This window comes from Tiliqua scincoides, chromosome 5, assembly GCF_035046505.1.
Source record: "Tiliqua scincoides isolate rTilSci1 chromosome 5, rTilSci1.hap2, whole genome shotgun sequence".
NCBI lineage: Eukaryota > Metazoa > Chordata > Lepidosauria > Squamata > Scincidae > Tiliqua > Tiliqua scincoides.
The window spans coordinates 114,819,514-114,844,742 of record NC_089825.1 but is presented as its reverse complement, the minus strand read 5'-3'; the positions used below and the strand labels follow the sequence as shown (position 1 = coordinate 114,844,742).

Sequence of the window (25,229 nt, the reverse complement as noted above, 5' to 3'; positions counted from 1 at the left end):
AAAAATAATAAGCAGAATCCATTTCATTTTGGTTGGCATCCATGTGAGCGAAGGACAACTGATGCAAGTCTTGAGGGAATATTTGGATCTGATTGGGTCTTCTGGGTACCATGAGACTCAAGAAGACCCTGACAGCCAAATCTTAACCACCTTTCCAGCACTGATGCAACCATGCCAAAGGGGCACACACTGAATTCTGTAATGGGGTGAGCAATCATGGAGGCCTCCTAAAGGTCAGGGATGCATTGCATTGCATCAATGCTGGAAAGTTGGTTAGGATAGGGCTATGAGGGAGAAATGATATCCAGTCAGGTTCCATGAGGAACCAATACAGGGACCCAAGGGTCTTCAACTGATAGTGGCCATGCACCTAAATCACTTTTACTTAGAAAAGAATATAAATTGACTAAGCATAAACCATAATATTATAGATGCACTGATACTTTAAAGACAGTATTTGTTAGGATGGTAAGAAGAAACTGAGAAGAGTGCTTCAAGATAAGCATGGAATGTTGAAAAGAATACTAGAAGAAATGTCAGTAGCACATGCAGTGCAATCCTGTGCAAGTCTACTCAGAAGTAATTGGCACTGAATTCAGTGAAACCTTTATCCAAACAGTGTGTAGAGCAGTGGTTCTCAAACTTTTAGCACCAGAACCCACTTTTGAGAACAACAACCTATCTGGGACCCACCGGAAGTGATGTCATGGAAGTGACATCATCAAACCAATTAAAATAAATAAATATAATTAAAGTAAAGTATAACAAATAATTAAATAAGGGGAAGAGAGCCCTGTTCCACCAACTGAGTTATCTCTGTAACCTGCCTACAATAATGCCAAGCCACATATCAGTAAGTGCTTTCATCAGTTCATTCCTCTTTATCTGACCTGACCATGAGCCAAGAAACATTTACTCACTTGTGAGTAAACACAAACATGTAGCTTAGTTTTGTTTTCCATAGGGCTAAATTCATTTGTCAACTTGAAGGGAGGGACTTCCTTCTTGGGTGTTTTTAGGGGGTTGCGTTCATTGCATTGGGACCAATCTGGTGTCATTCGATTCCTCTCAGCCTGCCCTTTCTGATGGAGTAAGGCAGGTTTTCCTATTTGTGAGTAAACATGTGATAAAAGTTTCACTTTCTATAGGGCTCCATGCATTTGCCTTCTCAGCTATCTGCTTATCAGCTAAAGCTTTGTGACCCATCAACAATCAGATCGTGACCCACCAAGTGGGTCATGACCCACAGTTTGAGAAACCCTATTGTAGAGGATTGCAACTTATGGTTCTTAACATGTTCTCCTAATCAGCTTCTCTTTGTTGTTCAGCTCAGGTCTCAGGATAATTATGTAGCATTTGGGGAAAAATATACAAGTCAGTAATCCAGCACTGGAAGCCAAGATGGAGAAGATCTCCACAGCCACCATGGATTTCCCCTTGGTGCTCAGGTAAGATGGAACAAAGGACAACCACACACTGCAAAAGACCAACATACTGAAGGTGATGAACTTGGCTTCATTGAAACTGTCTGGCAACTTCCTGGCTAGGAAAGCTACAGCAAAGCTGACAAAAGCCAGAAATCCCAGGTAACCCAGGACAAAATAAAACATGGCCACTGAGCCTTCATTGCATTCTGCTACCATCTCTTCTGCCAGGGATTGCATGTCTACATCTGGGAATGGAGGAGCCGTAAACAGCCAGACAGCACAAATACTGACTTGAATCAGGGAGCACCCAATGAGAATGGAGTTGGCCAATCTTTTCCCCACCCATTTCCTCATCCTGCTTCCTGGTTTGGTGGCCATGAATGCCAGGACCACGGTGATAGTTTTAGCCAAAATGGCAGACACTGCTATTGAGAAGATGACTCCAAAAGCAGTTTGTCGTAAAAAGCAGGTCAGTGGGTGAGGCTGACCAATGAATAATAAGGAGGAGAGGAAGCAAAGCAATAAAGAGATGAGGAGACCGTAAGTGAGATCCCGATTGTTGGCTTTGACAATAGGTGTGTTTTTATACCTGATGAACATTCCAAGCACCAAAACTGTGATGAGAGAAAAGAACACAGTTAAAGTAACCAAAATGACCCCCAGCGTCTCTGAGAAGGACAGGAAGTTTAGCCGCTTGGGAAGGCATTGATCTTGGTTGCTGTTTGGAAATTGATTTGCTGGGCATTTGAAGCAGTCATTCATGTCTGAAAAAAATAAAAGAGAAGATGTTGCACGCAAGCTCTCCGCAGTCTTAGGTATAACACACTATGTCTGCTGACGTCAACATATTCATTTCCAGGGGCTGGTGCTCTCCAGAAACTCTCCAGAAACTACCCACCTTTCATATATTATTGTGCTTTGTGTGTACAAATCAAAGTCATTGGGTAGAAGCAGCATCTCCTGCCCCAACATCCTTGTCATACACCATAATAAAGCAACACTGCAGTATAAAGCAAAGCAGTGACTCATAAACTGTGTTTTACTGAAGTTTACTGAGTTTTCTTCGGAAAACTACGGTACAATTCTCAAGTCATCTAATTCAGTCTGAGTTAGCATGCCTTAGTTCAGAGAGCTCCAAACTCAGCAGCTTGACGCATTGGCCTCACTAAAATTAACCAAGCTTTCTGATTTTTGTTTTTTTTTTTTGGTTCATTCCCAAATTAATCTGATGAGAGTCAGACTGAGTGTGCTCATAGAATCACAGAGGTGGAAGGAACCTGCATCTTCACCAAGTTCATCCTCATTTCAGTTGTCCACCACTATAGCATCCCCAATATATTCTTTCTCTGCTCAAATACCTGTCTCTGTTGAAAGACCTCCAGTGATGGAGAGTCTACCATCTTCCAAGGCAAATGGTTCTACTGCTGAACAATTTATACCATAAGGAAGTTCTTCCTAATGCTTAATTATAAACTCCCTTGTCATTTAATCTCATTTTTCCTGATCAAGATCAACCAAGAACAAATGCTCTCCATCTTCCCCATGACTGCTGCATATAAGAAAAACATGCAGTAACATTTTTCTGCTTCTCTAGAATTGAAATAAGCATGAAACTATTCAGTTAGTTACTAAAGTTCCCTCTGAAATACAGACATGACTCTGCCTTTTACGGCACAAAAATTCATAATTGTGGACCTTTTTTGTTCTGCATTTGAAAGTGTATTTTTGTTAATGTTGTTGTAAACATTGACTATTGAATTTTCTTCTTCGCTATATATATTTTTTTTTGGTGTTGTAACTGCAGAATATATTCTGGACCTCAGTTATGGAGTACTTTTTGTTTTCATAGAGTTTAAATGATTATTAAGCAAGACCAGTGAAAACTAATAAAACAGATTTCATCACACTGCAAAACGTATCTACTACCCTTCTGATCTGAAATCTTCCCATCAGGACATGGCTCGCAATTGTAGCAACAGAATGGCTCCTCCTCCTTCTTTTCTTTGTTGTAACCAGGATAGCAGTTGTCATTACACTTGGAAAGGGGCACCACCTGTTATGAAAAGATAAACGATGTAAGGTTCTTTGACCTTCACAGCAAACTTCCACACTCCAGCCTCTCGTTATGGGGATCAGGAAAGTGTTATAATAGGTTATAGGCCAGAATTAGTTTGGAAGTTCAGTGTCATAGCCATAGTGGCGTAACCAAATGGCACACACACCACTCAGCCTACCTTGGGACATACCACACCAGTCAGCCTGTCGCCTCCCCACCCAGCTTGGAAGTAATTGCAGTGATATAATGACATCACCTAATTACTTCTATGCTTGGGATAATTAGAAAAGGTATTAAGAATAAGAATACTAATATTATAATAGCATTGTACAGATTGATAGTAAGGCTAGAGCAGGGGTGTCCAAAGTTGTTGGCAGTAGGGCCACATCATCTCTCTGACACTGTGTCGGGGGCCGGGGAAAAAAAGAATTAATTTATGTTTAAAATTTGAATAAATTTACATAAATTAATATATTAAAGATGAACTTATATGAATGAATGAAGGTCTTGCAATAGCTCAAGGCCTATAAAAGGCCTTGCACAAAGCAAGGCTGGCCTTTCTTTTGCTACGGCTACTGCATCACAGACGTGAAACAATAAGCAGTGGAGGGAGCCCTCATCCCACAGCTCAAGCGAGAGGTCAAAAAGTCTCAGAGAGCAGTTGTGTCGGGCCAGTGTGGACTCCAACAAATCTCCGGAGGGCCAGAGGCTCATTGGAGACTGGGGGCTCCCTGAGGGCTGCATTGAGAGGCCTCGAGGGCCGCAAGTGGCCCCAGGGCCAGAGTTTGGGCACCCCTGGGCTAGAGAGTTGATGGCTGTCTCCTCCAAGGCAGGGGACTTGTATTAAAATGGGGTCCAATAGTGTCAAGAGAACTAGAATGTGCTGCTAGATTATGTGAATTTCAGCTCAGTCATAAATAAATTCTGCCTCCAGAGTGCAGTGGCTCCAGCAGGGCATCCTGCGGACATCCAGAGACCATGCAGGGATGGCAAGGTAAGTAAAACTTTATTTTAAATACTCAGCTCTGCTCCTGCATGGTCTCAAATGTGTCTACTCAGACCTGAGCCAGCTCTTTAGTGATACATGTCCAAGCAGAGGGAAGGAGTCATGTTGGAGGCATAACAGAGGACAGAATACTGGCACAGCTTTCTTCACACATACCTGCCCTCCCCCGCCTGCCCATGACACACTTCCCAGAAGTCCTGTCTCCTCCCTGTTCTTCCCACCCCTGTCCTGTTCCTTCCACCCCCTACCATCTCTGTTTGCTTACAGGCCTCCGTGGATGCAAAGCACTCGAAGGTGATCCTTTAGTGCTGCAGCCTCTTGTGGCAAGACTCTAAATAGGCAACAAGCTGTGTGCATCAGCAGCAACCATTTTATGACAGTGGAACTCTCCCTTCGCTGTGGTAACTTCCTTCACCATTGTTGCCCGTTTTAATTCCTTTTAATTAATAGAAGTGTCAAGGAATCTTACCTGATTAAACATGCTGTGCCATGTAACAGCCTTCTCATTCATCATGAACATTCTGCCATGGGAAGTGTGTGGATCCATCCACCCCACTTTCACTTTTTGGAAGGACTGGTTGGGGAATGTCACCCAGTTGATAATGTCGAAACCAGAGGCTAGTTCACCATCTTCGTTAAATGACACCGTGTCCCCAGCACTGTTATTAAATGAGATGCCTCTCAGGAAAAGGTGAAGCTGTGCATGGAAGAGAAGGAAGTGTCTAAGACAAAGGGCATCCTTTGTGCCATTTGGGATTTCTTGATATACTACCTTCATCAAGGACTCATAAAACTTAGACTAGCCATGACAGGATGGATGTTTCAGATGTGTAATATTACCTGCCAAGGTTGTTGATGCAGATTATCCCATCTTCCTGTGTCAGTCAAAGCACTGAGTTTTGGCTTGGATGTATACATCTTATGTAAAGCGTGTGCTATGGCATAGACTGCATTGTAAATGCTGTAACTTTGGCCAGTCATGCTCATTTCAAAAAGAGTCCCAGGTAAGCTCTCTAGTTTCTCTTGCCCGGTGCATCTACATTTGTTTTCCTTGTCCTTTTGAGGATCAGGTAGTAGGCAGTTGAATGTCTGTTCCCAGAACACCCTGAGGAATCCATCATCTGTTGGCAAGGTTGGGTTTAGCATCTGGAGGAATTTCGGAAAACCCAGGACTTCACTGGAGTGAATTGCAATAGACAAGCTACCATCAAAGATGTGAATATCAAAAGCCCTGTACAGTGTCCCTACTGAGAAGTCCCACTGGGCTGTCATAATCCACACTTTGCCAACAGAAAAATGTGTAATATCTTCAAGTAAGGAATGCATATATAACAACCATGTCAATACCGTTGCAGTCTGTTGACTTGAGTTGACCACATAGACATTGATTTTGGAGCTCATTAGTGAAATAAGCTGGACCTGGAGGGGTACAAATGAAGTCAATATCTCTATAGTTTGAGATAAGGCTGGTATTTTTTCACTGATGGCTGTACAAATCCCATGCTGGGTAAGCATTGGCAACAGTTTCTGAACAAACTTTTCTCCATCATCATCATCTGCTGTTATGAGCCCAACCCAAATCCATTGGAAATGCAGAAGTAAATGTACAATCCCTTTGTACTGATGTTCTTCATTGGGGACCATTCGATAGAAGGAAGGTAAATGGGTTTTAACATTCACCATTGGAGCCATTGCACAATAAGCGATCTAAAATAAAGAAGCAATCATGGTAAAGGACAGAATGAATGCCTAACTATAGCAATTCATCCCAATAATTTGTATATGTGAAATCAAAGGTAAAATTCTGAGCTTCATAAAATAACTCAGGGCCCAATCCTAACCTACCTTCCAGCACTGACAGAAGGGCAATGCAGCCCTGAGGTAAGGGAACAAACATTAACTTACCTTGAGAAGGCCTCCAGGATTGCCACCCAACTGCAGGATGCAGCACATGCCCCACTGGCCCAGCGCTATGCCACGCCAGTACTGAAAAGTTGGTTAGGATTTGGGCCTTAGTATACTTGTATTACAACATTTACTCTAGCAGTTTTACACATACACACCCATTCTTTTCCACACTGATGCCAGCCCCTTATTGTGTTGTTGTTGTTGTTGTTTTTGGGGGGGGGGGCAGGTCAAAAGGCAAGATTTACAGACCAGTCTTATCCCGTGCCACCAGTACCAATGCAGTCTACACCATAGAGGCACGTATTTCATCTTTTGGTGGGGAGGGCAACCCAAAGGCAAACAGGCAGTAATTTTATTTAAAAAAATATCCCTTTGACTGCCTTTGAGTCTCCTCAGATATATACCATCTATTTTAGTGATGTATGTCCAAAGGGAGGAAAGTCCAAGATCCAATGTGTAACATTGCTGCTGAATCCACCCCATCTCACCCCCTCCCCATCCCTAGTTCCTCCACTGGACCTTCTGGTTCCACATCCTCTCCATCCACAATCTGCCTCCATTGCTGGCTTACCTGTAACATTTGGGGTGCCATCCTAACCAACTTTCCATCACCGAGGTGAGGGCAATGCAGCTCCAAGGTAAGGGAACAATCATTCCCTTACCTTGAGGAGGCCTCCATGACTAACACCCCACTGCAGGGTGCAACACACGTCCCATTGGCACAGCTCTGTCAGTGCTGGAAAGTTGGATAGAATTTGGGTCTAAGTTTGAAGACAGATATTCCAGAGTACATTGCCAAATTCCACAGTGAGCCACCATTAATGCTGCTGTTTTTGTGGTGACTGCTCCAAAATGGCTGGTGGGAGACTATGTACATGTGCCGTATGGCCTCTTACAGCAGTGGAACTCTGCCTTAAGAAGATAGGGTTGGGTCATTAGAGAACATCATCACATTACTGCCAAACTTCCAGGTTGCTGAGCTCTGCACTGGGTAATGCCAGCCCCCACCAGATCAGAAAAAATAACTGCAAAATCTCTTATTATCAGTGAGACATATTGCCACGAAAGGAAGAAACTACATGCACACACATGTAAAAATTAGTGCTATGGATATTTAGTTTCTGCTTTGAATGAAACATTGAGTTAGAACTCATGTTTTGTTTCAAAATGCTTGAGAATCACTCCTGTATCATCCTCAGTAGCACAGCATACGGGGCCATGAAAGATAGTAAACACATGTTTTAGTAAAGGCATACTCTTTGGCTTGGGTATCTTCTGTTTATGTATACATATCCCTCAGGCTTCCTCACTCTCTCTTCACCAAAATTATGAAAGAGAAGCAAAAGCTTAATACTTGTTTAAAAAAATCAGCATTTGGTCTATTGTCAAAGTTTCATGGCCTGCACATTTTACCTGTGGAACCTTGTAGATGCCTAAGATAGTAGCCATGTGAAGGGAGATTCCAGAGTCAAGACCTCCAATAGCAGCCATCAGTTTGTTTTGCTTGTCATATTTGAAGTTCGGGACCATCCTTTTACAACTTGAAAGAAGTCTGAGGGTGTTCTGATGTGCCATTCTCTCATTTGTGTAACTGTCATAAATGTGGAACCCCAAGCTGACATTTTGTAAGATCTTAGGATTCTCATTGATCTCCTTCACAGCAAATACCATGGACAGGACATGCTGATAACTTTTTGGCTTTGCTCTAAAGAAAGATTAACATTAAGCATGAAGATAGCTATTCAATCTTTCATGAAGGGATTATTTGAGAGCAGGTCATTGTGTAAGATGCACCCAAAGAAGACAACAAAGGCCACCTGAAATAAGTGTTCCTGTCAATCACCTATGGATTGCCAAAAAGATCAACAAAAACATTTCCCCCATCCCTGAATTGGCTAATTGTGGCATTGTGTGGTAGCTGGTCTTCTCTTCCTCTCATTTCCTTAGTTCTTATCATTGACAATTTCTAAATCATTGTTTCAATTATAATATGAATAATAATAAAAAATGTTTACAACTGGGGAAAATATCCTTGCTCCCAGCAAAAAGAGCTAGGGAGTTTTTATGTACAAACAGAAAGACAAGTCGAAGACAAAGGAAACATAGAATAATATGACATATTGGATGAATAGGACAAATAAAGACTGTACAAGAGGACAAGTCAACCCCAAAATTTACTCACTATAAAAGGTTATATGTTGACTGTATGCTGAACATATCATTGTTTGTAGCAAACAAGTGTGGTTTCATGAGATTGCGCATCCAACATGACTTCACGTGTGCAATGGAGAAAAGAAAAAATATCATCTTACAGAAATTCATACGCCATCCTTGTTTTTGGATCTTCAATGAAAGATGCTTCATCAAACAGGCAGCCAAATATAGTAACAATTGCTCCAATGATCAGGTCCCCTGTCTGATAATGCTCATATGGCAGGTGGAAGAGTTCATTCATGGTACACATAACAGTCTGAGCCATGCCAACAGTTTGAGGCAGCCACGACCACAGAAAGCGCAAAAACAAGAGAAGCATCATTGCCATCTCAGGGTAAATCTTGATATGGGATGCCCAGTTCCTTCCTCTCATCCACCATCTGCTGGGTTACAACCACCTTCCAAAAATCAGTACTTCTCTCAGTCTGGATGTCTTTGGTGACAAATTGCAATGGATGGATTTTGGAGTGGTGCAGTCCTTCACATTCAGAATCTGACACCCCAGGTATGACTGTCACAGGAATATCTTATAGACTATCACGCATTGTGATTCTGACTGTGGTCTCAGAAAATTCATGTTGTTTTGGTAAGGCCAGGAACAGATGCTAGCAATCTGAGGTAATTACATGCTTCACAGTCATATCCCCAGAGTATTGTTCTTTACCAAGCATTCATCGGAAGCAGGAAGAATAAGAAAACATGTTTCTTAGATTGCATCTCAGGGGATGGGGTGGGAGAGGGGACGTACATGACGTGGAAGAACCAGAGGATGAAATTAACAGGAGTACAGTACGGAAATAGGCTAGAGTAGGGTTTCTCAAACTATGAGTTGTGACCCACTTGGTGGGTCTTGAGTTGGGCCCTCCCACCTGCCCTTGAATCCAGTTGTCTCCAACCTGGAGCTGTTTGGATGCAATTGGAGGGCCTCCACAGGCCTCAGCAGGCCTCCTCAGGCCTCTAGAAGCAGCCAGAAAGTCATTAAGTCATGTTCTGTGGCAGAGGGCGTTGTCACCTACCTCCTTCTCCAGTGTCTTAGAGGCCCTCCACAGGCTTCTAGAAGCAATTCACTTCTGGGTTGTGAAAGTGAATTGCTTCTAGAAGCCTGTGGAGGGCCTCTAAGACACTGGAGAAGGAGGTAGGTGACAACGCCCTCTGCCACAGAACATGTGTGTCCCAGTGGGAGGAGTTTTACAACCCCCGGGCTAAATATTTATTTATTTATTTACGTGCTTATTTAACGTTATAATAACCAGAAAAAGACCCTCAAACATTTATCTCCCTATATTTATACAAGCTTGCAACCTGCAGGAGCTGAGCTCTTTGCAGGGTAATTAGCAGCTTCAGTATCTGATTTTCGATAACCTCAGGGCTTGAGGCAATTAATTATCTGATCTTTCCATCTCCTTTTGGGGACCCATCAACACTCAGGTTGCGACCCACCAGTGGGGCCCAACCCACAGTTTGGGAACCACTGCTATACAGCACTGCTATACAGCATATTTTTCTATGCCAATAAACACACTCAGACTTTTTAAGGCAATGACTTTAATTTTTTTTTGTTTTCCTTTTGATTACCAATATTATGCACCCAGGGGGAATATATTCTATTGTTTCTGTTTCAAGGTTTGGTTGATAGGTTCAAAAACTACCAAATTTGTTGAATTTGGGAAGGGGAAGGGGAAAATGTACAACATGTTGAAGTTTGTCCCATCCCTCTTCATGACTGAGAACTGACATCAAATCACTGACTGCAGGTGCTGTGGAAGAAAGTGTTGGAGCAGCTTTCTCTCCCCTTGGTGCCCCAGTATGCATCTGTGTGACAGTAGTTTTTGTAGGTTTTCTGTAATATAACTTTGATGGGAAAACAAATTCTGTTTTAACTAGATCCTATACTTACCAAACATTGTTGGTTCTTCTTCTCTGCTCTCACTGTGATGTCATAAATCAGTCAGTGCCAATTGCAAAAGGCGGTCGTTCCCAAACTGGGGCGTTGTGATGCCCCAGCCTGAGGGCCCTGGACTCTGCCCCCTTAAGGGGCGGAGCGAAGGCAGGGGGTTGCCAGCGATGCGATCCCCAGGATTGCATCGCTAAGGGGGAGGGAAGGCTGGCAGGTACTTTCCAGTCTCTGTAGCAGCCTCCTGGGAGTGCGAGGAGTACTGCATGACCTTCTGCAGGGTTCCCTAAGCTTTAGAAATTGAAATTGGAGCGACCATACTCCACTTCCGGTTTGCGATTACAAACCAGAGGTGGGGCGCCATTGCTCCACTTTCATTTTCTGAAGGTTGGAGAGCCCTGTGGAGGGTCACTCAGGGCTCTCCGCACCTCTGGCAGGCTGCTTCAGGGACTGGTATGTATACGCCACCCCCTGCGCACCCTCTTAGCGATGTGATCCTGGGGATTACGTTGCTGCCTTTCCCACCACCGCCGCTGCCTTCTCCACTCCCCCACATACACTTACAAAGGTTCCCGAGCTCCCTGGGAATTTTAGAATCGCTGGCTAAAAGTACTCCAACAACATTTTAAAAAGAGAGAACAAGATCCAGTGAGCATGACTGCCACCAGACTCACCATCTCTCTCCCTGCCCCTCAGTTCCTCTTTGCAGAGGTGGCTTTGTGTGTAACTAGCAGCCAATTAATGGCAGCAGGACATGGTCCCACTATGGTAAATCACATGATAGAATTGGGCTTTTATATTCTTACTGCTTTCTTCTGATTAGCTGGTCCTTGCTATTTAAGTCGGGTCGCAGGATAATTATGTAGCATTTGGGGAAAAAGATGCAACCCAGGACCCCAACACTGGAGGCCAAGATGGAGAAGATCTCCACAGCCACAACGTATTTACCCATGGTGCTCAGGTAAGATGGGATGAAGGACAACCAAACACTGCAGAAAACCAGCATACTGAAAGTGATGAATTTGGCTTCATTGAAACTGTCCGGCAACTTCCTGGCTAGGAAAGACACTGTGAAGCTGGCAATAGCTAGAAATCCCAGATAGCCCAGAACATAATAAAACATGGCATGTGACCCTTCATTACATTCCACTATGATTTCTTCAGCCAGAGAATGCATGTCAATATCTGGGAATGGTGGAGCTGTACCCAGCCAAACTGCACAAATAGTGGCTTGAATCAGGGAGCAGGAAAGGACAATGGAACTAGCCAGTCTTGTCCCCACCCACTTCCTCATCCTGGATCCTGGCTTGGTGGCCATGAAAGCCAGAACCACAGTGATGGTTTTGGCCAAGACGCAAGAAACAGCCACTGAGAAAACGACGCTGAAGGATGTTTGGCGTAAGTAACAGGTCACAGTCTGAGGCTTACCAATAAATAACAAGGAGCAGAAGAAACAAAGCAGTAAAGAGACAAGGAGAGAGTAGGTGAGGTCCCGATTGTTGGCTTTGACAATGGGAGTGTTCTTGTTCTTGATGAAAACTCTAAGAACCAAAGCTGTGATCAGAAAAAAAGACACAGTGAAGGAGACAAACATGACCCCCAAAGGTTCTGAAAAAGAGAGGAAATGTGGCAGTTTGGGAAGGCATTGATCTTGTTTCTTGTTTGGAAATTGATTTGCTGGGCATTTGATGCAATCATCCATGTCTGAAAAATAACAGATGATATTTTAATATCTCAGCCTGCCACCATATACCACACACACACACACACACACACACACATATATCCTGGGAGCAATTCCCATTAATCGTAATGGGTCTTGCTTCTGAGTAGTCAATAATAGGATTGACCCACCAGTATTCTTAAATGTATCATTCTAGATCCAGTAAAATCATTGTATCCATCTCCAATGTTTGGTGCTTTTCAGAAGCTAACCATCCTTGAAATGTTATTTGACTCAACATAAAAATTGTTGTGAGAAAAAGATGTTTTATATTATATAAGTAAAAACAATACTTATTGGTAGTGAACTTATTGGTAGTGATGATGATGATGATGATGATGAATCCATTTTAACTGTATAGTCAACAGAACTTAGAATTTTTTAAAAAATTGAAAATAATGAATTTTCTAATGGAATTCTTGGTTCCTTTACCACTTTAGCGCCCATCTAGAGGAGTGTAATACATACAGACAGTTTAATATTGGAACAAATTATATTGTCAGATGGTCAGGTTCAAAACTGAGCCAGTACTTTGGTCACTTAATGGTAACCCAGGCAGCATGCTCCATTGGAAGTTTCCAAGTAGACAATAGATATCAGGGATGGGAACTCAAGTCCCAGTTGCAAAAACACAGGTGTTTTGCTGACTTGTGTATACTTGAGTCAGGGGTGTCAATAACTTCAGCACTGCTCCAGTCTGAGGACACTGACTGGGAAATAATTTTGCACACATACAGACTCAAATCTGACTGTGCTTGCTTACTTGTGTGTTTTCGAATCCCCAAAATGCTCTGGTCAACTCAGAAAGTTTGTCTGTTAGGACTCATTTTCGAGTCAAGTTAAAGGGGTGGAGACACATGACTTGACTCAAGTCAAGCCACGCTGGATTGGCCCATCTCTGTTAGATAGCCACTTGTCAAGAATGTGGTGGCAGTTGCCTCCCTCAGCACAGGTTTTGACTTTAAGATAGACTAGGCCACTTTCAACTCTTAATAGGATTATCTTATAGATAAAACTATACATCACTGCACAAAAAAGTTCTTACCCTTCCGTTCTGAAATCTTACCATCTGGGCATGGAGCACAATTATAGCAACAGAATGCTTCCCCCTCCTTTTTTTCTTTGCGAAAACCTGGATGGCAGTTGTCATTACACACAGCATGGGGCATCGCCTATCCATAAAAAAGGAAAAATGTATAGCTCTTTTACCTGAATGAACAGTTCCTTATCCTAGGAAATACTTTGGGGGTTATAACTTATCTGGAAGGGATCAGAACCTACTTAGTTTTGGAAATTCAGGCTTGGAAGATCAACCAAGGCCTCCACAGTATCCTGAATCCCATGGCAAGGGGAGGGAATGGGATGGGGGGGGTCAGACTGGTGAAGCTCAACTTCACCAGATCCTGAGCTCTGTGTCAGGCTGCGTGGCCCTACATGGGATTCCTTTTTATTCTGAGGCAGCTCTGGAGCCACTGCTGAATTGAATAGCCTTATTGTGGGGCTACTTCCCTTACCCCTTCTCCTGAGGAGGCAGCTGCCCAAGGTGCGTAGGATACTGCAGTCATTTTTGGCACTGTGGCAGCCCCATGCTCTAGGCAGCTCAGCATTGGGCTGCCTGAGCCCAGTTCTATCCTCTTCTTCCCCACTGGTGCAGCCATGCCAAAAAGGAGCACATAGTTTCCAGTGTGGGAAGTTCAGGAGACTTTGGAGGGAAAGAGGATTTATCCCCTTACTCTTTCGTAAGCCTCCTGCTCTGTAATGGGTCTCTTTGAACCTGCACAAGCTCTGTAGCTGGCACAAGTCCAAGGAGACAAAATGGGCGGGGAGCCTGCAAAAAGAGAGGATAGGATCCAGTGCGCACATCACAGCTGGATCCACTCCCTACCACAGCCTCCACGCCCCCTATTCCTCCCCTCTTCTCACCCCGTTTCGCCCCCTCCTCATCCCCTCCCCAGCCTTATCTGCTCTGGTGGCTTCAAACAGATCTGGCAATGAATGGGGAATGCTGTGGCTTCTTGTGGTAGTACTCCGAAAATGGCCACTGACTGAGTGTTCCAAAAATGGCTGCCGAATCCTAACACCTTTCCTGGGCCTGATCCACCTTCCTGGGTCAATGAGGATTTGCGCCAGCAAATTTGCTAGTGCAGGTCTGAGTAGACCCCCCCCCCCCCACACACACACACATGCCATGTTGGCTTACCTTGGGAAAGGGAACAAATCTAGCCTTAGGTAGCCTTTATGGCACTGCTGCATAAGTGGGTGGGTGGGCGGAATGAATAGGATCAGGCTCTTAGATGCTATCCCACCTGCTTAAACATGCTGTGCCATGTGATGGTATCCTTATTAATGGCAAACTCCTTGTCTAGTACCGCCTGTGGATCCATCCATCCTACTTTCACTTTTTGGAAGGATTGGTTGGGGAAAGCCACCCAGTTAATGATATCAAATCCAGCAGCTAGTTCACCCTTCTCATTCAAAAACACGGTGTCCCCAGCACTGTTATTAAATGAGATGCTCTTCAAGAAATACTGAAACTAGAGCAGAAGTGACAAAGTGATATCATTTACAAAATGAAAGCTGCAATCCTGTACAAACGTACCTGGGAGTAAGTCCCATAGATCTCAATGGAACTTACTTCTGAGTAGACATGCCTAGGATTGGGCTGGAAGTGAGACAAAGGGCAGCATGGGCATTTAGTCTGGTCTAGCACTTCCAAACCTCAATTCCTGAATATTTTACTTGCACTAGACTTCAGAACTGAATATTTTAAAAGTGCTACCCCAGACTTCATGAAATGGACTATTTAAAAAACCACGTTTAAAACAGCATTTTCACCATAAGTTTATTTTTTTTTAAATGCCAAAATGAAAACCAACCAACCAACCAACCAAAACTAATCAATCACCAGGACATTGATGCCACCATCTCTGCCCCCTCCTGGGCCCTCTCCTCCCCTGCCCTACCTAATTCCGCCCCCTTCCTGCTCTACTTCTGCCCCAAAAAGCCCTTCCACCAACCAGCGGCCATGCTCACTGGCATCCTTCTTCGGGTACTGATGCCCAGTGCCAACTGATGTTGGGCTCAGTGCCAGTGGCGCATCATCATCGCTGGCACAAAAATGCCTTATGACACTTTTTGCAACAGCCCGGGTCAGCAGTGCCAGTGGAGCGCCAGTGCTGTGGTCCATAGGATTGGGCCCTAAAGCAGCTGTTTGCTACCAATTTAGTAATACATGCAAAAGGTGATATGGACCTTAAGAAGACTGACAAAACAATATAATGGCAAACAGTCCTTACCATTTATTGTGATGATTTTTGTTACGTGAAGTATTCTGCCTTCCTGTTTATTTCTAAGCAAAGCACAGCTGTCAAAGTGTATGAAACTATAGCTGCCCAATGCTATCCATTCCCCCTCCACCACCTGATGAAGCCACACTACTTAATTCTCCTGCTCATCTGTGGAACTCCTTGAACATGTACCAGCTTGTTAACTGGTCAAGACTGAGGAGAAGAAAGGGGCGGAAAGCTACCTTTTGGAAGTGATAGGACCTGTTGTGCACCATTGCAGCCAGATTCAGCCCTCCTACTGCCTCCTTACCCTTTGTCCCTCCCCACTCAATTTTGCCCCCTTCCCACCCATTCCAACCCAGCACTCACTGATGTACTATCAGCAGCCACTCGGAGCTGCATGCAATGTCTCCACAGCCCCTCCAGTGGAAGAGTGGAAGCGTGTGGCTCCAGGCACTTCCATACGGCCCGTCGCAAAGGCCATAAAGTAACCCTTGCCACCGGAAAACTAGTTCCAGTGGTAGGAAGGGAGGATAGGATTAGGATGTGATTTGTCTCCAATTGAGGTGGTTGCTTGTTTGTAATGAGGCTCAATAAAAGATCTGGTGTTGATCTTGAATGCCATGAAAATGCCCTATATTAAGAACTGAACCATCCCAGTTAGCCTTCTGTCAGGAACTGTGGCAACCGCTACCCACACACCAGCACCAGTGGCAGGATCAACACAGCAATGACATCATCACTTGGTATCTTGGCCGAGAGGAGCACTGATGAGAGCACAGCTGATGGTGGTTGGGTGGGGAAGAAGTCTTCCAGGGCCTGACAATTTCAAAGGAGGGCAGCAGGAAGGAGGAGGGAAGATGTTCTTGATGTCAAATATTACCTGCCAAGGTTGTGGATTTGAATTATCCCACCTTTCTTTGTAAGTCATTGCACTCAGTTTTGGTTTGGATGCAAGCATCTTATGTAAAATGTGTGCAATAGCATGAAGTGCATTATAAATGCTGTAACTTTGGCCCATCATGCTCATTTCAAAGATTGTCCCAGGGAGGGTCTCCAGGTTCTCACGCCCAGTGCAGGTCTTACTGCTCTCCTTATCTGCGTTAGAATCAGGAAAGAAGCAGTTGAACGCCTGTTCCCAGAAGACCTTGAGGAAGCCGTCACCTTTTAGCAAGGTAGGATGAAGCATCTGGAGGAATTCTGGAAAACCCGGAACTTCATTGGAGTGAATTGCAAAAGATAAGGTACCATCAAAGATCTGTATATCAAAAGACCTGTGCAATGTCTCTACTGAGAAATCCCACTGGGCAGTCATAATCCACACTTTACCAACAGAAAACTTGTCAATACCTTCAAATAAGGAATAGAGATAGATCAACCATGTCACTGCCACTGTGGTCTGATAGCTTGCATTTACAACATACACTTTGACTTTGGGGCTCATCAGTGAAGCAACCTGGGCCCTGATGGACTCGAAAGTAGTCAGTGTGTCTATGGCTCGAGACACGGCTGGTGTTTTTTCACTGAGGGCTATACAGATCCCATTCCGAAAAAGCATCGGCTTGAGTGTCTGCACTAACTTTTCACCATCATCATCCTCTGCTGTTATGATCCCAATCCATGTCCACTGGAAGTGCAAGAGTAAATGCACGATCCCCCTGTATTGATGTTCTTCATTGGGGACCATCCGGTAGAAGGAAGGTAGATAAGTTTTAACATTCGTCATTGGAGCTAATATACAATAAGCAATCTAAAGCAAAACAGAAGAAGTCACAGTATAGGATAGAATAAAGGCTAAGTTATAATGATTCATTTCAATTACCTGCTAATATGACTTCTAGGAGAAAATACTGGAGTTTAAAAAGGGTGTGCATATGGAAGTATGATCTACCCCACAGCCTCAATTTCCTCCTAAAGGGAGAAGATCTACATTGTAGGGGTCGAGGATTGACATCTTGGTGTCTTAAACATAGAATAATTTCAAAATACTGAAGAGGGTTGCTTAATATCAACATATATTGCAGGGGTAATGCATAGAAATGATGGAAGGGGAAAACTGTTTATGATCAGGAGCTTGCTTCGTCCCCAGTATTCTGCTGTCGCAGTAATATTCCACTAGGGCAGTTGTGACCGACTTTGGATGCCAGCTTGGGGGAAGGGGCTACCTGGAGTAACCAATTCATACTCAACAATGGCTTTTATAATCACACTCAATGAGAAGCAGAAAGAGATGTACCAACAGACACTAGACATGTTACCTTAAAAAAAAAAATCAACATATATCTAAATACATTGGTGCTGTTACTTTGGATATTTCAATTCTAATCTGGCAAAATACTACTACTACTACTACTACTACTACGACGACGACGACGACGACGACTGATCAGAGTTCGAAATGCAATGATCCATTGTTTCCAATGCACAAGAATAACTTTTGCACCATTCCAAAATACTACACCATCAAAAGACACAAAAACATCACACATTCTCACCATTACGTAGTTCCATTGTCAGTTATGTTGCTCAACTGAATCACAACAAACTCCTACCTCACAGATATGATTAGAAAAAGTGGACATACATAGGTATATTTTTCCTTAGCCTGAATCTTTCCTTTTGTCAGGTATCTATGTCTCCTGCTTAGACCACTCTGACTTCCACAAAAAGGAATAATGGAGAAAGAATGGCTGAAAAGATAATTTCTGCCATTTGGCAAAGATTCATAGCCCATGCAGGCATTCTACCTGTGGAATCTTGTGTTGGCCTAAGATAGTAGCTATATGAAGGGAGATTTCAGAGTTCAGACCCCCGATGACAGCCATCAATTTGTTTTGCTTGTCACATTTGAAGTTGGGGACCATCCTTTTGGAGCTGGAAATAAGTTTCAGGGTGTTCTGATAGGTCATTTTTGCATTTGTGCAACTGTCATAGATGTGGAATCCTAGACTGGTGTTTGGTAAGATCTCAAGGTTCTCATTGATCTCCTTTACAGCAAATACCATGGAGAGAACACGTTGATAGCTCTTGGGTGTGGCACTAAAGGAAGAGTTGCATTAAGTGAAAAGACAGTTTTTCAAAATAAAGGCGTTATTAAAGAGCACGACATTGTGTAAACTGAAGTACATGTATCTTCACTATCATACGACAACAAAATAAGGAAAACATTACACAATCTACTTCTGTCTTTCCAAGCTTGTAATCTTCATGAAATATCATGAATATATCATGAACATAAATCTGCTCACCAGTTAGCTCATAGTAAAAATCAAGGATATATGATGGTCAAATAGAAAAAAGTGTAGAAGGAAATGTAGAGGAAAATGCTTTTATGTGATTGTAAATGGAATAACCTAATCCAGTGTATTGTTTAGTTTTGTGTACTGCTTGTCTAACAGTGCAATCCAATGCATGTCAGTTCAGACATAAGTCTCATTATGTTCCATGGGACACTCTTGGGTAAGTGTCCATAGGGCTGCAGCTTTAAAAAAAGATTTACACAAGTGGTTTAAAAAAAATAAAAAGTAAATCTGCAACTAAAAGACTATATGACCATTAGCAATTAAAAATTTCACCAGCCTAAAATGTGAGCCACTATATGGTAGAACAGGAATAAAACCAACTAAATAAAAACTTAGAAAAAGATGAAATTTTTAAAGGAGAACTTAGATAAATTCCAAATGCTGTGCTAACCAAATCTGTGTTGGTGACAGGTCAGAGAGCAGACCCAAGATCTCACATCTGGACAAGGATACATGGGTGGAGGTCATCCTTTAGGGAACTCCGGTCCATCCTTTAAAGTTTAATAACCAGCACTTCAGCATGGAATGATGTGATGTGATGGGAGAATAGGAGAAATATAGACCAAATAAAAGGAACATCCATGGTGCTTATACCATTTTAATGAATTAACGTAACAATTTCATGCATGCTTTTTTAGAAGCAAGTCTCTTTTTCAGTACAGTTTGTTCTCAGATAAGCATGTTTAGGATTGATGCTCTAATTAGGAATTTTTTTAAAAAAAATCATATATTGAAAGTTTGCTGAACCTGCTTGTATCATAAGCTTGTGCCTCTAGGCTGGCCAAGTGCATGCTATGAAGGAAAGCAAACCATTTCCTTACAGAAGATCATTGATCACCTTTGCTTCTGGCTCTTCAGTGAAAGATATCTCATTAAGTAAGCAGCCAAATATAGTAGAAATCATTCCAATGATTAGGCCCCCTCCCTGAAAATACTCATATGGGAGCTGGAAGGGATCATTCATGCTGCAGATAACAGGGTGAGCCTTGCCATTAGTTTGAGGCCACCACAGCCATAGAAAGAGCAAAAGCAGAAGTGCCCTTGCCATCTCAGAGCTAATCATGATTCAGACTGTCCAAATTCTCTCATGTGAAATGGATCGAGTTCAGCACTCTTCCTTCAATGCCTCTGGCTACTTCTGGTAAAAGGAAATTGACATTGCTTCACAGTCCTTTCTATCTAGACTGCAGCTGTGAGATTGAGAACCATTAAATATGCTTTCTGACTGGCTTTTGGATAAGGTCCCTGATTTCATAATATTAATATGGGGTTTGTTATTATTATTATGTTCATGACTTCAGAATATTCACACAGGATTTGGAAAGAGGAAGGATGAACCTTGGCAATTTGAGGCAGTTACAAGGTGGAAAGTCCCTGGAGTATTGAACATTGTGCTGTTCAAGGAGAAGAGAAAATATATTTGTCAGATATCACCAGGATGACCAGATACAATGGAGGACAGAGTGCTTATACCTTTAATTATTGTATAGAAGAGGGAATTTTAGCAGGTGCAGCTCAACATAGAAGGGTTCAAAAAGCTGCACCTGCCAAAATCCTCTCTCTATACACAGAAACGGAGCTGGGACAGATGACATGGTAAGTATGGCACACTCCACAATGCACTGTGTAAGCGGCCCTTCCCCCTCGATGTTGGAGCCATTCAGGACAGCAATAGTCACTGCCCCAATGGCTCCAACACCAAGGGGGAGGGGCAGTTAACACAGCACATTGAAGAGCATGTTGTAGTTACGGCACCACCTTCCCCAGCTCAAATCCTGCTATACAGTCATTAAAGGCACTGGTTCCCAACCAGTTATCTTCTCACTTTAAAACAGTTCAAGAGACCTTGAACATGTTATGTGATTTTAAAGTCTCCAATGCACACATAGGCACATGACAACCAAGTTTGTGATCAGAAGGGAGCAGGCATTCCTGGGGGCAGGTGGGTGGGGAGTGGAAGGAGGGGCCAGGACCCGGCAGTTATGCAAGATCCTAGATCCATTCCCAGGCAACGTGGTGTAGCTCCTGGCTTCTCCATTCTGCTTGGATCTGTGCCACCTTGTCAGGAAGTGCAGATCCAAGTAGACCCATTGGGGCTGCTGCCTCTTTACCAGGGGTAAGGGGAAATGTTTCCCCTTGCCTCAGGCTGAGCCGCAATCAGCCCCAACCTTGCACTGGGTACAGTGCAGGCCTTCTGGCCTGCCTGTTCCAGTGCAAGTTAGGATTGCACTGTGAATAGCATAGCGACCAACCTGAAAGTACCTCCAATCAGGTATCAGTAACCACAAGGAAGAGTTTTCCAAAATAATCTAGATTTTATTAAGAGATAAAGAGAAACAAGGACAAGACAATGTAAGTTCAGTTTCACAGGTATTTACGTCATTGTGGGTGGAAAAAAAAATAGGTTCTTTGGGCAGGTTAATGAAGAAGGGAAAAAAGAAGAAATACTCAGGCTACCTTTTGGACAGAGTTTCCCCTAACAGAGATGACCAATGAAGGGGAAAAAAGGGAAATTAGCAAAAGGAATAAAATAAGCACTGTGAGATGGAGGAACATAGAAGGGCGGAGGAGTTATTATGAGAGTAAGATGGTAACAGAAGGAAATTACTTATTGCAATTTGCTAGTTATAGTGATGTATGGTATCTTTCTGCTAAGCAAGAACAGTATGGAGAGCTTCATGTCCCAGAGAAAAAGGAAACAACAGTTTGTAGCAGTGCAATGCTACCTGGGAAGCAGCCCGAGACCCAAGAGTCAAGGCTGCTTGGTGTGGCACAGGGGCCGGAGCGAAGAATGAGACAACAGACAGGTGTGGAAGATAGATGCAGGAGGAAGGCTGTGGGATTAGTCTTCTCTGCCTTTTTATTCACTCTCAAGCAATACATAGCAGGCTGGGGTTACTGTCGGTGAAAGATTACGCTAGCTACTACTAGCTGGCAACAACATTCCTTAGATAAGGAACGTGTCTTTAGAACACTGTCTTCCCATCCTCCCATCCTGTTTACGGTACCAGGCAAGAACAGGGCTGCGGCTTCTACTAGGCTGTGAATCAAGGTGGAGGCTCGGAGCGTGCTCTGGCCAAACAGGTGTGCCTATGGTGCCAAATCCACTAAGCCTTTATATCACTATGCATTTTCACTACACAGTTGTTTTGTTTCATTTCCCCCTTTCTCCTTTTTAACCAATTTTTGCCTGGCCTACATTTGGTCCCTGTTGTGTATATGCAACATCCGGCAGAAATGGCTTAACATCTAGTGATATGCGTTGGCAAGTGTGGACAAAATCAGTGCTAGAGAGACACAGCCACTTCCCAGCAATGGGTTCAATCTATTTACCTTCCCAGAATGCCCTGGATTACTGCTGTGTCTTCACAATCCACCATTTTGAGGGGACCTCCAAGAAACACATAGTATCTAAATTGAACTAACCACTAGGAAGGGGACAACCTCAGTTCTGCCCTGAATAGTACCTGCATACTGCTAACTGACTGTGATTACTACACTAAAACTTTGCCATAAAACAATACAAAATCCAACTGTCAATGTTGCAGGTTCTGGCAAAGATGCAGGCCGACACCAAGGAGATCCAAGGAAAACAAGCTTTTATTCTTAGCTGGCTGCTGGTCACAGAAGAATAGCTTCCACAAGCTGTGACACCCGATTTCTCGGGGCTTTGGGTTGATATACAGAGCAAACGTTCATTGTAAAGCATTAGTCAGATTTCTGATTGGCAGAATGCACATTGCAAAGTATTGAATACATTCTTGATTGGCAAACTGCATATCACGTGAAGCTTTGTCTCTGCCTACATATCCCACTGCTCAATTTTCTGCTCAGCATGCTCTACCATATATGGCATTTAAAATATGTGAAATCTTTCTATGCTGCAAAAGTTCCATCTCCTCCTCCCTGCATTGGCTAATAACACGCTTGCAAAAAATCTCTGTTCTCCTCCGACCTCCTGCCCAGTTGCAGCAAAGCTAGCAGTTTCCTGTTATTGAGGCTTTAGCTAACAGTTTCCAGTTTCTAGGAAACTGGCTTTCTAATTCTGCAAACAACTTCTGCAGTCAAGCTTAGTCAGCAACATCCTTTCCCCTGTTTTCACAGACACAAAAAGGCATTCAAGGGGCATCTTCTAAAATATCTCGCTGACCCAGGCAGCTAAATATAGGGCCTAATTCGGCCAAACACCCTGCTTATGCTCACAGCAAGGCCCAAACGGGGCTCTGAATAGATTCAAACACTCTAAATTCTAGGGGGCCCCTCACATCAACACCAAAACCATAAAAAGGGCTTCCTTCAATTTGATTCTTAGTTTTTCTTAGCTCAATCCCTAAGAAGACTGAAGAATACATTATAAGGGATTATTTTCAGTAAATAAATATGGCATTGGATTGGAAGATAAGAATGAAGTTGGAAAGATGAAAATATCTGTGAATGTGCTTTCAAAAGTTTGATTATATGTAAACATCACAGTTTAGGAACAGTACAAAGGAAACATCTGAAAAACTTGGAGCATTACTCTTTTCTTCTAATTAACTGGTTTTTGCTGTTCAGTTCAGGCCTCAGGATAATTATGTAGCATTTGGGGAAAAAGATACAACCCAGTAGCCCAGCACTAGAGGCCAAGATGGAGAAGATCTCGACAGCCACAACGTATTTCCCCTTGGTACTCAGGTAAGATGGAACAAAGGACAACCAGACAGTACAAAAGACCAACATGCTGAAAGTGATGAACTTGGCTTCATTGAAACTGTCTGGCAACTTCCTGGCTAGGAAAGCCACAGTAAAGCTCACAAAGGCCAGAAATCCAAGGTAACTGAGGACACAATAGAACATGATGCGTGATCCTTCATTGCATTCCACTACAATTTCTTCAAGGAGAGAGTGCATGTCTAAATCTGGAAATGGAGGGTCGGTACATAGCCACACAGCACAAATACTAACCTGAATGAAGGAACAACTTAGAAGAATAGTGTTGGCCAGTCTTTTCCCCACCCATTTCCTCATCCTGGATCCTGGCTTGGTGGCCATGAAAGCCAGAACCACAGTGAGAGTTTTGGCCAACACACAGGAAACAGCTACTGAGAAGATAACTCCAAAGGCAATTTGTCGTAAAGCACAGGTCAGTATCTGAGGCTGGCCAATGAATAGAAAGGAGCAGAGGAAGCAAAAGAACAGGGAAACAAGGAGAGAGTAGGTGAGGTTCCAATTGTTGGCTTTGACGATGGGGGTGTTCCGATTCTTGATGAAGATTCCAAGCACCAAAGCTGTGATCAGACAAAAAGTCATAGCCAAGGAAACTAAAACAATTCCCAAAGGCTCTGAGAAAAACAGGAAGTTCATCATCTTGGGAAGGCATTGATCTTGGTTCCTGTTTGGGAATTGATCTTCTGAACACTTTGAACAGTCATCCATGTCTGTAAAATCATAGGTATGTTACGCTCTACTCTACGTGCACAGATCTACCTTAGGCCCCAGTCCTATCCAACTTTCCAGTACTGATGCAGCCATGACAATAGAGTGTGTGCCATGACAAAAGATCAAATCCAGATGCTGCTTCCCTATTCTCATCAAATGACACTGTGTCCTCAGCACCGTTGTTAAAGGTGATGCTCCTTAGAAAAGAGTGAAACTAGATGGAGGAAAAGTGAAAAGGGAGATTTTACAGATCAAGTCCCAAATCCTAACCTACTTTCTGGCACAGCTGTGCCAATGGGACGTGTACTGTATCCTGAAGTTGGGGGGCACTCATGGATACCTCCTCAAAGTAATGGAATGTTTGTTTCCATATCTAGGAGCTGCATTGCCATTGCTGGAAAGTGGGTTAGGATTACACCCTAAAAGAGATGACAGTATCTTCATCCTTCATTTGAATGACAAGTATAAGTCCTTTGAAGTATATAGATTTGTGTGTGTGTGTGTGTGTGTGTGTGTGTGTGTGTGTGTGTGTGTGTGTGTGTGTGTTCATGTGTATGTTTTTGCTGTGGATGAAAAATGATTGAAAATTGTAAATTACTCTTTCGACATATCTATCTGTTGCTTGTGTTTGTGTATGATGTTTTAAACATAAATATTCCATGCTCAATAATCTGTATCAATGTTTCCAATTTGTCAAAAGCACTATCTTCTGTGAAATTCAAGCAGGGGAATAGCTACCTGCCAAGGTTGTAAACTCAGAAGATCTCCTCTGCCCCTATTAATGATTGCTGTGAATTTTGTCCTGGCAGTGGAAGTGAGCATCTTATGTAAAGCATGTGCTATGGCATGGACTGCATTGTAGATGCTGTAGCTTTGACCAGTCATGGTCATTTCAAAAAGATTCCCAGGAAGGCTCTCCAACTTTTCTTCTCCAGTGCAATGATCACTGCTCTTCTTGGCCTGATCAGAATCAGCAAACAAACAGTTGAATGCC

At 43.2% G+C, this 25,229-nt stretch overlaps 3 protein-coding genes across 3 annotated transcripts; all 3 read right to left on the bottom strand.

The window, feature by feature from the left end:
* Positions 1-1,289: 1,289 nt before the first annotated feature.
* On the bottom strand, positions 1,290-8,852 carry LOC136653281 (vomeronasal type-2 receptor 26-like). The gene is made up of 6 exons (XM_066630192.1): positions 8,710-8,852; positions 7,811-8,102; positions 5,330-6,196; positions 4,959-5,186; positions 3,354-3,480; positions 1,290-2,191 (listed from the first exon to the last, which is right to left on the bottom strand). Exons 1-6 carry the CDS (start codon positions 8,850-8,852, stop codon positions 1,290-1,292), a joined length of 2,559 nt encoding a protein of 852 aa, XP_066486289.1.
* A 2,455-nt stretch (positions 8,853-11,307) lies between these two features.
* On the bottom strand, positions 11,308-21,200 carry LOC136653280 (vomeronasal type-2 receptor 26-like). Its single transcript, XM_066630190.1, has 6 exons — positions 21,196-21,200; positions 18,263-18,554; positions 16,399-17,265; positions 14,535-14,762; positions 13,274-13,400; positions 11,308-12,209 (listed from the first exon to the last, which is right to left on the bottom strand). Exons 1-6 carry the CDS (start codon positions 21,198-21,200, stop codon positions 11,308-11,310), a joined length of 2,421 nt encoding a protein of 806 aa, XP_066486287.1.
* A 2,132-nt stretch (positions 21,201-23,332) lies between these two features.
* Positions 23,333-24,232, bottom strand: LOC136653279 (vomeronasal type-2 receptor 26-like). The gene has a single exon (XM_066630189.1). The coding sequence runs from the start codon at positions 24,230-24,232 to the stop codon at positions 23,333-23,335; it is 900 nt and encodes a 299-aa protein (XP_066486286.1).
* Positions 24,233-25,229: the final 997 nt, after the last annotated feature.

What these genes read in the sequence shown, in the direction of transcription:
- LOC136653281 (XM_066630192.1), bottom strand. Translation starts at nt 8,852, where the DNA reads ATGAATGAACTCTTCCACCTGCCATATGAGCATTATCAGACAGGGGAC. An exon ending in AGGATGGCGTATGAATTTCT is followed by an intron (nt 8,103 to 8,709) that starts GTAAGATGATAT and finishes ATCTTTCTTTAG; the next exon opens with AGCAAAGCCAAAAAGTTATC. An exon ending in GCATCTACAAGGTTCCACAG is followed by an intron (nt 6,197 to 7,810) that starts GTAAAATGTGCA and finishes TCTTTATTTTAG; the next exon opens with ATCGCTTATTGTGCAATGGC.
- LOC136653280 (XM_066630190.1), bottom strand. An exon ending in CAAATCCACAACCTTGGCAG is followed by an intron (nt 14,763 to 16,398) that starts GTAATATTTGAC and finishes CTTCTGCTCTAG; the next exon opens with TTTCAGTATTTCTTGAAGAG. An exon ending in GGCACAGCATGTTTAAGCAG is followed by an intron (nt 13,401 to 14,534) that starts GTGGGATAGCAT and finishes TTTTATGGATAG; the next exon opens with GCGATGCCCCATGCTGTGTG.
- LOC136653279 (XM_066630189.1), bottom strand. Translation starts at nt 24,232, where the DNA reads ATGGATGACTGTTCAAAGTGTTCAGAAGATCAATTCCCAAACAGGAAC.